This window comes from Orycteropus afer, unplaced genomic scaffold (genome assembly GCF_000298275.1).
Source record: "Orycteropus afer afer isolate SDZICR_OR568_19922 unplaced genomic scaffold, OryAfe1.0 scaffold00142, whole genome shotgun sequence".
Lineage (NCBI taxonomy): Eukaryota > Metazoa > Chordata > Mammalia > Tubulidentata > Orycteropodidae > Orycteropus > Orycteropus afer.
In genome coordinates, this window is record NW_006921729.1 from 3136043 (window position 1) to 3148846 (window position 12804).

The 12804-nt window shown below is 36.2% G+C and overlaps 1 protein-coding gene across 1 annotated transcript in view; it reads left to right on the forward strand.

The window, feature by feature from the left end:
- OXSR1 (oxidative stress responsive kinase 1) overlaps positions 1 to 12804 on the forward strand; it is a 215762-nt gene that overhangs the window by 67233 nt on the left and 135725 nt on the right. Inside the window, exons 3-4 of the mRNA XM_007945706.1 lie at positions 1106 to 1214; positions 10915 to 11056. Coding sequence (XP_007943897.1) covers positions 1106 to 1214; positions 10915 to 11056 — 251 coding nt within the window. The remainder of the gene's footprint in view (positions 1 to 1105; positions 1215 to 10914; positions 11057 to 12804) is intronic.

Consider the following 12804-nt stretch of genomic DNA (forward strand, 5'->3'; position numbering starts at 1 on the left):
GGCACTTAACAACAACAACAATTGCCAGGAGTACAGATTCTTAGCCCTCATTGGGTTTACAGTTTGGTGGGTGCTATAGAAAATAAATATACAATCACAGTATGTACAATAAGTTCCATAATGATTATGAATTTACTTTTAAGTATTTGCTTTCATGGAGCTCTCATTGTAGCTGGAGAGATGGGCTATACACACAGTGTACTGTCTAGGATACCATGTGCTTGTGATGAGAAGAGATAGACAGGAATCTGGAGGCCAAGAAAATGGGCATCTAACTCACCTTGAGGAGCTGGAAATAAATGATATTTAGGCTGAGATCAGAAGGAAGAATAGGAATTAGCTAGGAAAAGATGATAGAATATATTTGAAGCAGAGGGAACCATAGGGATAAATGTCTAGGGTCACTTGAAGTTTACTGTGGCTGGATCATGGCATAGGCTCAGTGAGAGGATAGGAATGAGACCAGTGAGATAAGGAGGGACTGAATTACACATAATGCATTTTGTCACACCAAACTTCAGTTATAAACTTAAGTTCATAACTGAGATATAACTTAAATTTATAACTGAGATATAGTTGCTTTTGGCTCAGGTTTCTACTCTGGATTTAGTTTAACACCTTGGTCAGATCATTCAGATGTCTTATTTCAGTGTGTTTCTCTTCAGTATGAGAATTGTTAATCATCTCACAGTAATAGAATGACTAATAATTTTGTTGCATGTATAGATTGTGCAAAAAATAAGCAAACAAAAAACATAAAAAACACTAGCTGTTTATTAACCTCTAAAACCAGATTTCTCAAGATGGCTCTTCAATAGTATCTTGAAGTAAAAGTAAGTGTCCCATTAGAGGACAGGGTATGATAAATAGTGCGTGTTTGTAGTTTCAAAGATTACTAGTGCAGTGAGTGAATGAGTAGCATCAGAACGGACTGAGGGAAACCAACAGGTTTTTGGTTTAACTATTCTTAAAGAGGTCAGGGCCATGGAGATCCCAGAATGGTTGTGATATAGTATTGAGTATCCAAATCTAGATTTGCTAATTTGCTGTGTTTATTTTAAGCTTTCGCATAATCAATTTTCATGTTTTCTCTTTTTCTTTGTAGAAAGAAATTCAAGCCATGAGTCAGTGCCATCATCCTAATATTGTGTCTTATTATACGTCTTTTGTGGTAAAAGATGAACTTTGGCTAGTCATGAAGCTGCTAAGTGGAGGTGAGTAGAGTACGATAAATATGTTAACATCCATGGGTTGAAAAGCAAATAAAAAGCTCTTTTTTCTATCCTGGCTTAGTTTTCATGGATATTTAATTTGCAGAGATAGTGAGAATACAGTATGTTAGGAGTCCTTCGGTGGTTAACATTCTTGGCAGCTGACCTAAAGGTTGGAAGTTCGAGTCTACCTAGAGGTGCCTCGGAAGAAAGGCCTGGCACTTTACTTCCAAAAGACCAGCTATTGAAAACTCCGTAGAGCACGTTTTGACACTTGAGGTTGCCGTGAGTTGGAGTTGTCTCGATGGCAACTGGTTACTGGTTAAAGATGCCAATATATAGAGCTGAGACAGGGTCCACACATTGCATTTAGTTGTCATGTCTCTTAAATCTCTCTTAATGCAGGATAGTGCTCTTTCCCTTCTTCCCTTCAGTGACTTTGACTTGTTAAATGGTCTGGTCCAGTTAATTTTTAGAATGTCTTACATTCTGGATTTGCCTCATTATTTCCTTTTTGTGGTTTTTAACTTGATTCTCTTTCCCTTAGAAATTGAAAATTAGATCTTGATTAGATTCTAGTTAAACATTTTTGGACAGCATACTTTGTAGGTGATGCTTTTTACTCCATATTGTATCACATCCAGAAGCTTTTGCTATGTGAGTGTATCTTTAATAGTGATGTTAATTTTGGTTAAAATTATGACAGCCAGACCTCTCTATTGAAACCTTAACTTTTTTATCTTTGCAACTAACAAGTAATCTTGTGAGATGATAATGTGCACTATGTCAAGTTCCCCATCAGTCTTTTGTGTAATAATTTTAGCATCTCTTAAAAATCCTTGTTTGAATTTCATTAGGGGTTACAAAATGGTGATTTGCCTTATTTCAGTATTTCTTTCACATTTATAAACTGGCATTATTCTGTGAAGGGGAACTTTGCTTTATTAATTGGGACTGTTCTATTATACTATAGTTCCTTCTGAAAAAGACAGGATAAATACTTGATACTTTTTTTTTTAAATTACCCATTTTCGGACAAAGAGTTGCTTTAATGGTCACTTCCAATGGTAAGAAATGAAAGGTTCCCCTTCCCTTTTTTCAATTGGATAGGACTTTCATTTTTTTTAAATATCATTATAAACTCGTGGATTTTTGTAAACTCATTGTCTTTTAGTTAGTTATTCTCTATTTTTGATGCTCAAATTGTGCAAAATTTTGCACTAGAAGTCTCTTAAAGCACACACTTACCTTCTTTTGACCTGAACCGGTCAGTCTTTGATTACTTTGTTGCTTTTTAGTTTAAGATTTCCTGGGCTTGCTTTAATCTCTGTTTTCCCAGACCAGAAGCAGCCAGTTCTCTGCAGAACTCTGGTATTTTTACTAGGAAATAGTATAACTTGGATGCTTGGGATACTCATTGCTGCTATAGTATTAATCATGTTAATGCTTTCTAGGCATTTCTTAGTTGCTAGAACTTAGAAATACAGTATCTTTTTAAAAATTATGATTTGACATTAATATTTCCAATTCACATTTAATATAAAGGCTTTAAAACCATGTTCTTTAACACTGTACCTGAATCTGTTTTCTCTTACACAGAAAATCTTGATCCCCAATATTAACATAATTATTTGTATGCTTTATCCTGTAATATACTTATACTTCTGGTCCTTACAATAAAATGTAAGTATTGCTGGTTACAAACAGCGGATCCTTGGCATGTATAAACTGAACATTTTGTTAGTTACCTGAAGGCCCATATTATGTAGTAAATTAGTCATTTGCCAAGGCATGGATTTGTATCATGGCAAGATTGGCAGGACTAGTGAGTGATGGAGCCATCTGATCTGGTCATCTCTGTGCTTCTTGTTGTAGGTTTGCATATGTATTTGTGGGAGAATATGATTTTCCGTTTTAGAATATAGAGTTCCAGGAAAAGGAATCCACATTTGCTTAGTTTGCAGTTTTAATCTGCACCTCATTGAACACTTTATTTTCACGGAGGCTGTAAAAGACAGAGGGTAGGCTTTAGAATTCAGTTCCAACTTTAATTTTTAGAAATCTTGGTATTATTAGGCCAACTATTTCAACTTCTTGAACCTATTTACTTATTTCTTATATGAGGATACTTTCTGTATTTCAGGGTATTTTTGAGGAGTACATGAGATTATATACATGTATATAAAGCATCCACCACTGTGCCGACATGTACTAGGTATACAAGAAATTTTAGTGATTAATAATAAATAACATTTATTATTAAATACATACTATTATTAAATAAATCCCTTGCTATTTGATGCTTTTCAGTGTAGCCAGAATCACCTTTTTGTTTCAATCCCATTAGTGACACACTGGAGAAACTGGATTGCTTTGTTAAAGGCCCTGTTCATATGATGGTTGGAAGCCTTGCTAACACCAACCACCTTTCAAGATGGTGGTCAAGCATGGTTCTTTCAGTATGGACAGATATGGGAATATTAGGTAATATTGTATCTTTCATTATTGATCACCTATAGCTTAAATTTATTTGCAGTTTACAAAAAATGTATAATCCAAAGTTTTTAATGTTTTGCACAAAAAGTTCTCTGATTAATAGGAATAAATTGTTTGCTTAAGTCTCTTATCCACACTTCTGTGCCAGCTCATTCTTTCTGCTTCTCCTAAGCAGAATAACTTTTTTTTTTTTAAAGACTCCTTTTCATTTTTCAGTAAGATACGTTGTGATCACAGAAAGAACAGGGTGGAATGTCTTTTAAATACAGTTTTTCATCCCTTCTGGTCCTAGATTTTTGGGATAATGTCCAATTTTTCTAGCCTCAGAATAATTTTCAGACATGTTCCATGAAAAACTTTTTGTAATTATATTTTATGAGTCAATATAATCATTATAGTTAAAGTTTTAAAAATATTAAAATGTTTACATTATTGTTTAGAATGATGAAATCCTACTTTTATTGTTATAAAGTTAAGAAACATTTAAACTGTAGAACTAAATTAAACAGTGTTGAGAAAACAAAAGCTGGAACTAAGCATAACTTAAATTTTTTTTTTTTTAATGTAGTAGGAAATTGTATCAGATTTATAGCTCAATTAAAATTCCATTTATCAAATACTTAATGACCACCAATATATTGGTAAATCAAATTGTTGGTTCCTTGCTCTCATAGACTTTATTATCAAATAGGGAGAAGTTATAATTAAATGATTATTAAATTAAATATCAAATTAATATAATTATTAAATGATTATAACTCTTCACAGTGCTAGGACGAGGTATCTGGTGTTATGGGAGGAAGTAACTGGTGAACTAAACTTGCCTTTTGAGGGAGAATGGATCGGGTGGGGTTAAGAACGGGATCAAGGAGGATGATGTATCTTGGGAACTGACGGGAGATCAGAGCTGGAATAGAGAGACGGTGAGAGGAGAGGCTTGGGCCTTACTGATAAGCAAGGGCTCACTTGGATAATTTAAAAATATAAATAACCAGAGTTACCTGAAAGATGTATAAAGTACTTGGCTTTTACATGATCTTTTTTGGTCACAGTTTTTAAAACAAATGCATGTTTTCGATTTAGCAAGTTAAAGCTAATTAAATTCCAAAATGAAAAGCAACCTGAAACACATCAGCCAGATGGACATCATGGTTAAAATAAGTTTAATTAAGTGTGTCAATATTGTAATAATTTATAACACTAATATTTTTATCTTTTGAAAATTAAAGTCCTGAGTTTGAATATTGAGATTTATTAGTATAGGAAGTTAATCTTAGAAATTGGGAACACTTTTAGTGTACACAGTTATTTCCACAATTTCTTAACCAGCAAAGTACAATGTAAGATTTTAAAAAATAATTAAGAAAGCTTTTGAGAGGAAGAGAAAGAAGTATAGGCATACTTCCTTTTATTGTGGTTCACAGATACTATGTTTTTTACAAATTACACATTTGTGGCAATCCTGTGTCAAATAAGTCTGTCAGCGCCATGTTTCCCAACAGCATGTGCTTACTTAATGTCTCTTTTACATTTTGATAATTCTCACAATATTTCAGACCTTTTCATAATGCTATTGCACACTTTAATAGACTACAGTAAACAACTTTTATACTCATTGGGAAACCAAAAATTTGTGTGATTTGCTTCATTCAGGTGGTTTGGAACCAAACCCTTAATATCGCCAAGGTATGCTTGTAACACTTGTATGGATGAAGTGTAGAAATGCAGAAATCAAATTTAAGTTCATTATCTTACACAGTGAATTATTTTGTTGTTAAAGAATGTCCTAAACTTTGTTATCTTCTAAGAGATAAAAAGTATGGGGAACTTGGTTTAAGCAAGGCCCAGGTAAAATAAATACCTGATATTAATAGTGACCAGCTTTGGATGTTCAGGCAACTGTGGAGGGGTATGAGATGCAATTTCTTGGATCCTACCTCAGATCTCCTGAATGACAGTCTGTAGGGCTTGAGAACTCGCATTTTTAATTATCTTGCCAAGTAATTCCTGAACATATAATAGTTTGAGAACCAATTAGGCCTGTAGAATATTTCTTTCAGATCAGGCTAAGGATAATACTGTATGCAGTGTTACAGACTTCCCTCATTATTTCTCCTTTTCTTAGATATTAATTTGAGTCATCCAGGGATGATCTGCAGTCTCCTTTTTGCTTAACATTTTACCTTCACCTTTCCTTTAGTTGATAGGAAATAGTCTGTGTAATTTTGATATTTGAAAAGGGAAAATTGAATACACCATCGGTGAGTTAGATGCTATAGAATGCTAAGGAAATAACATGGGAAAAAAAGGGGAAACTTCCAGATTAATACTTGTCAGTTAAGGATGAAGGCCTTAGTGGCACATTGATCCCACTCCACTTGTGAAAATTATATCGTTGAGAAGAAACTAAAATTGAAAAGAAACTGTTGTGCCAAGGGAAGAGAGTACTTTTATATAAGCCTTGTTCAGAATGTTCCAGATAAAGACTAAAAAAAAACCCAAACTCACTGCCGTCGAGTTGATTCTGACTCATAGCGATCCCCCCTTGGGTTTCCAAGGCGGTATCTCTATAGAAGTAGATTGCCCAGTCTTCCTTCTGAGGAGTGGCTGGTGGGTTTGAACCACCAGTCTTATGGTTAGTGCCTCAGGCACTGTGCCACCAGAGCTCCCAGGAGATACATAATTCTTTAGTTTCCTTAATGCTTACTGGATGATGGGAAATCAATAAAAAATCCTCTTAAGATTTTGAAAAGGAGCTCATGACGCCAGTTCTTTCCTCAAGCCCTTTAAAAGTACAAACTTAATTTTTTTATGTGCTCTAAGATCTTTATGGAAGTCTCTGAATGGTGCAAATGGTTAAGTGATCGGCTACTAGCTGAAAGGTTGGCAGTTGGAACTCACCAGGCATCTGGGAAGACAGGCCTGGTGATCTGCTTCGAAAGGTCATAGCCTTGGAAACCCTGCTGAGCAGTTCTACTCTGCACACACAGGGTCACTGTGAGTCAGAATCATTACGATGGCAACTAATAGCAGCAATGAAAAGATCTTTGTTGTTCCATTTCTTTGACCTACCAAACTGGAAATTCCTTTTTCTGACTTTAGTCACAAATTCTGTCATACATGTCTTGTCATATTCTGTCATATTCTGTGGCACTCAGTCCTAGATCTTGTATATAATAAGATTTAATTAATTTCTTTCCTTCTTCCAAAAAATTGAGTTAATTTCTAGTTCCCAGGAGAAATTTCTGCCTTTGCAGTCCTTATTTTAAGTATTTGTTTTGAAGTTACATGTAACTTGATCTGTGTTTATACAAATGTTGCCTTCTTATTATTGGTGCTTATGTGGCCTAGATTTCTTAGAAGAATGAAACATGTGGCCCATTGGTATAATCATTTTGCTTTGAGGATTAATGTGTCATTGATTAAACAAGACTTCTCCCTTAGGCATCCCTGCTTGTGAATCACAGTCTGTGGATCATAGTAGTGGAGAGAGGAAAAGAACCTGATGTAATTATATGTTAAGAAAAGCTATCTGGAATCTGTACCCTCTCTGGTTCATTGTCTCCAGAGAGTAAACAGCCTATCTCCTGCTAGAACTGAGTGAGTGGTAGTGACCTGGTTACCAAAGGAGGAGAAGAGATCCGGAAATGTTATTTTCATATAGACTATCATCCAGGTTTCCTGTTTTCAACCCTTTGTTTCAGTGTCACCTCACTTCTTATGTGTAGTAGTTGGTGTCTTTAATTCTGAGTCTTTCTGGGGCTCTAGGTGGGGATCTACTTTTTCTAATTGGCATATTTCCTATTTAGGCACTGCAGTTTCAGATTACTCTGCTTAGTCAGTTAGTTGCCTTTTCTTTTTCTGCTTTCCTTCTTCCAAAAGTTTTTCACCTCTCTTCTTGTGTTACCTTCTTCCTTAATTTCTTTTCCTTTGTGATTTATGCCCTTTTTATCAGTTTATCAAGTTAGTGGATTTCTAGTGGGAACAAAAATACATGTGTATTCAGTCCCCCATGTTTTTGAGGAATCCAGTTATAATACTTCTTTCCATGTATTTTGGCAGTACATTTTTTCTTGTTAAGTATAGGAAGTGAAAGTACCTATGAGGGCAAGTTTTCAAAAGAAGCTGTAAGTGGTAGTTTTGATTTTAGTCTTGATATTTGAGGTATTGCGTCAAGAAATGGGCATTGAATCTCTTCAGTGCAGTCTATATTTCAGACTTCTTCTGGTGTGGTAAAACTATATATAAAAAACATTTGCCATTTGAACTTTTTTACAGGTTCAGTTCAGTGCTGTTGATTATTTGCATTGTGTTGTGCAACCATCACCACTATTTGTTTCCATATTTTATCTCCATTAACAAATTCATTTCCTTTAGTAATGATTATTCCTCTCTTTGTTCCTACTACCTGTGATAACCATAATAAACTTTGGTCTCTATACATTTGCCTTTTCTAGATATTTTATAAAAATGGGATCATGTAATTGCCCATTTTGCTCCTCAGACTTGATAATCTCAAGTGCCCTATCTTCAAGTTTGCTGACACTTTCTTCTGCCCATTAAAATCTGATGTTACGCATCTCCAGTAAATTTTTCATTTGTTACTGTACTTTTCAGCTTCAGCATTTCTGTTTGCTTCTTCTTTTTAATTTCTCTTTATTGGAAGCCTTTTTTTTTTTTTGTTGAATCCCTTTAGTTTTTTGTTCATTAGCTTTTTGAGCATATTTACTACTGTTATTTTATAGTCTTTGTCTAGTAATTTCACTCTCTGTTCTTCCTCAGGGACAGTTTCTGTCACTTTATTTTAGTCTCTTGCATGGGCCATTCTTTACTGTTTCTTCATATGCCTTGTAATATTTTGTTGAAACCAGACATTTAACTATTTTACTGTAGTAACTCTGGAAATCAGTTGCTTCCACTTCGCTAGGGTTTGCTTTTTTTTTTACTATTATTTTACATGGTTGGCTGCTGTAACTCTCTTGTTTCAAAACCAGACTCCCTGCCTTGATGTACCTGCTGTGGCTGCTTCATCGCTGGTCTCCTTGCTTGAGGGTGCTGGCTGTCATTGTTTCACCAGTTGGATACCTGAATGCGGGTGCTAGGTATGCCACTTCAGCACCAGACTCTGCCTTGGAGCAACTAGTGTGGCCACTTCACTTTTAGGATACCTGACTGGGGGCACTGGCTGTGCCCCTCTCTGACATCAGATGCCCTGCCTGAGAACACTAGTTGTGCCACTCCGGCATAGCTCCTCATCTGGCATCATTGGCTGTTATTGAGTTACCATTAGACTCTTCCCCTGGGGATGGCAGCTGTTGCAGATTTATCCCCATGCTCCCTACCTGGGAGCGCCATCTGTGTTACTCTAACACCAGATTCCCCACCTGAAAGTGCCAGCTGTACCACAAGACTCTGCACACTGTGTAAAGGTTGTACCACTCCAACACCAGATTTCCCACCTGGGAGCACCAGCTGTTGCAGATTCATGAGTCACTCACTGCCTAGGAGTGTCAGGTATAGCTCCAGCACCAGATTCCCCATTGGGAAAATGGCACCTGTGACAAATTTACCATGAGAACCTCTACCTAGGAGCATTGGCCATATAGCTCCAGCCCTGAACTTCCTACCTAAGAGTGACAGTGCAGATTCACCATCAGAATCTCATCTGGGGTTGCTAGCTGTGGAGTGGTAGCACCAGAGTCCTCATGTGGGTGTGGTAGCTGTCACAGATACACCATGAGATTCTGTGCTCCAAAGTGCCGGCTATGTAGCTCTAGCACCAGACTCCCCACCTGGAAACAACAGCTATTGCAAATTCACCATCAGGATCTGTGCCTGGGAGTGCCAGCTGTCTCTGTTTCACTATTAGGCTCTCTTTTTGGGGTGCCAGCTGTCAGTGTTTCACTGCCAGGCTCCTTGCCTGGAGGGGCTGGCCTTTTTGCTCCAAAAGAGACTGCTTGCCTGAGGGCTAGTCACTGCAGCTGCTACAAGATAGTCATTCTGGGAAGGAGGGTAGGTTATGGCAGGTGGAGAACCACTGCTCTCCTACCATTTGTTTATGTGTACTGTTTTCTTGACTCTGTTCACTCTGATGCTGTGATTCTTTGACTGGTGTTTGTACTGTTGATTCCACTACTTTATGCTTCTATTCTTCTAAATTTGTTGTGGGGAATGGGAGTGTATAATTGCTTATACTGTCATCTTGCTCTAGCTTTCTGTTCCATACTTCTTGGCACAATTTCTAATATTGGAAATTGTTTTGTTTTGCTTCTGTGATCTTTATGGGCCATTGTACTGCCAGAAGTCTTAGAAATCTTTAGTAAAAATTTTACTGTTATCATCAGTTTTGGTGGCAAGTGTGCTGTGATTTAATTATCATACAGGAGCTCCACCTTCCCATCTTTGTTGTTGTTGTTATGTGCCATGGAGTCAGACCCGACTCATAGCGACCCCTCCTTGGGTTTCTGAGGTGGTATCACTACGGAAATAGATTGCCCAACCTTCCTTCCGAGGAGTGGTGGTCGGTTTGAACCGCCAGCCTTCTGGTTTGCTGTCAAGTGCCTTAGGCATTACATTACTTCCTTTTCTGGGAAGAAGAGGGTTGATATAGGAATTGTGAAAATATTTACTATTATATCTAGGCTGCTATTTAAATACAGCTGCCATTTTTATTCTTTACGTATTTTTGTTTGCCTTATTTTATTTCTATAATTAACCTGAAAAATAATTTTAGCCCCTAAGTTAGCTTATATACAGATATAATGGTTTCTTTCCAAGTATTCTTTTCTAATTTGGCCTTCATTTCAATTATATTTTTATATCTTTATCTGTACAGCATTGCATGCTCTGATGTTGGAAGCCTACTTTGGTTTGTGATACCTTATAATAGAGTGTTGTTAATGAGCATGGTTTACCTAGGGATTCTTCAGAGGTAGTTAAAAATCCTCTACCATGTCTTCCAGATTCTCATTAGAAGTTCTAGTGAAGATGTTGATGTAATGCTATTCTTTGGGCATTAACAGATTGCTTTCTGTTTTAGAAAATAAATTATTAATTTTAAGCTTCTGCATATCCTATATGTTTTTTTTTTCTTTCTTGCCTACACAGTTATGTTTATGAAAAAGTTAACAAGCATTTTGACTCTAAAATGACTGAATTATATTGAATGAGTTAAACATTTATAGAAAACTGTGTCTCCTGTTTTCAGGATCTGTTCTAGATATTATTAAGCACATTGTGGCAAAGGGGGAACACAAAAGTGGAGTCCTAGATGAGCCCACCATTGCTACAATACTCAGAGAAGTGCTAGAAGGGTTGGAATACCTTCATAAAAATGGACAGATTCACAGGTATGTAAATGACAACATTCTTTTCTTTTGAATACATACTTTTTCTTTTGAATACTTGTGCTATATCATGTCATTCTTTTGCAGTTAACCATGCTCTCTGAGTGTTATCATGGCCCTTTGTACCACTGGTTTCAGTACAGAGTGGTTAGGATTTTATTACTCTGCTAGTAAGCATTTAAAAAGTAACAAGCACATATTTTAGTTAAATTGGAAAATATAAAAATGGGGGGAAATCTATAGTTTTTTACTAGGAGATAATCATTAATAACATTTTTGGAATATTGTGTTCCAATTTCTTTTATGTGCTTTTTAAAAATAATATTTAAATAATATTGTATATATAATTTCATTTACTGCTTTTTTTTAATTTTACATTATATCTTGAGCGTTTTCCTAAATTATTAAAAGCACTTCGTAAAATAACATTTTAAGACCTGTGTAACATTTCATTATTCTAGTATTACTGTCCGTGAGTACAGATGGCAAGAATTCAGATGGTGATAGATCCAAAAGTTTAGTCTGGATTGTGTTTTCTTTCACTGGAGAATTTTTTTTTTTTTTTTTAAATTTTGTTTAATTCCTGAAGGATATTTTCATTGGATATAGATAGCATGGTTGACAGATCTTATATTCTTAGCACTTGAAAGATGTGCTACGTACTTCTGGCCTTCGTGATTTCAGATGAGAAATCTTCCATCATTCAAATTGATATTCCTTTATAGGTAGTACATTGTTTTTCTCTGGTTACTTTCAAGATTTTTCCTTTATCTTTGGTTTTCAGAGGTTTAATTATGCTGTGTCTTAATGTGGATTTATTTGAGTTTATTTGGGACTTGCTAAGCTGCTTGAATCTGTAGGTGTTTGTTTTTCAACAAATTTGGGAAGTTTTCAGCTATTATTTCTTCAAGTACTTTTTCACCCTCACACTCTCCTCTTCCTGAGACTTGCATGATATGAATGTTAGACCTTTTGTTATTGTACCAGAATTCCTTAGGCTCTATTCATCCTCCCCCCCCCCCATTTTCTCTCTGTTCAAATTGAATAAATTTTTTTTGACTCTGTTCACTGATTCTATTCTGTCTCATCTCCATTCTACTATAGATAGAACCCATCCAGTAATTTCTTTTAATTTTGGTTACTGTAATTTTTCCTTTCTGTATTTTCATTTAGTTCTTTTTTTTTTATAACGTTTGCTGAGATTTTTAGTTATTTGGAGAATTTGCTTGGTTATACGGGTGGCTAGATGGGTGGACAGGCTGAACTAGTAGGTATGTCTGTGAAGTGGGAGTGTACCCAAGACCATGTATATGATTGGCAGACAGTGGTCATATAAGTTTATTTGTATGTTCTGAATTTCCAGGTGTATAGTAGAGCTGACAAGGGACAAGGTTGTAGTCACTTCTTGGTCACAGCCAGCTACCCAGAGGGAGCGAGTAGTTGAACCTGTGGGCTCAGGACCTTAGTCACAGGGGACATCAAGCTCAATTGGCATAACATACTATACAAAACATTGTTCTACCTCCTACTTTGGCGGGTAGCGACTGGGATCTTAAAAGCTTGCAAGCGGCCATCTAAATGCACTGATGGGTCTCTCCTCGTCCAGAGCAAAGAAGAATGAAGAAAAACAAAAATTCGTGAAAACAGTCCGAGAGACTGATACACCATGTGATCTGCAGCCTATACGACCATGAGATCAGAAGAATTACATGGTGGCCGGCTACCACAGTTAATCACTTGGAGGGGGATCT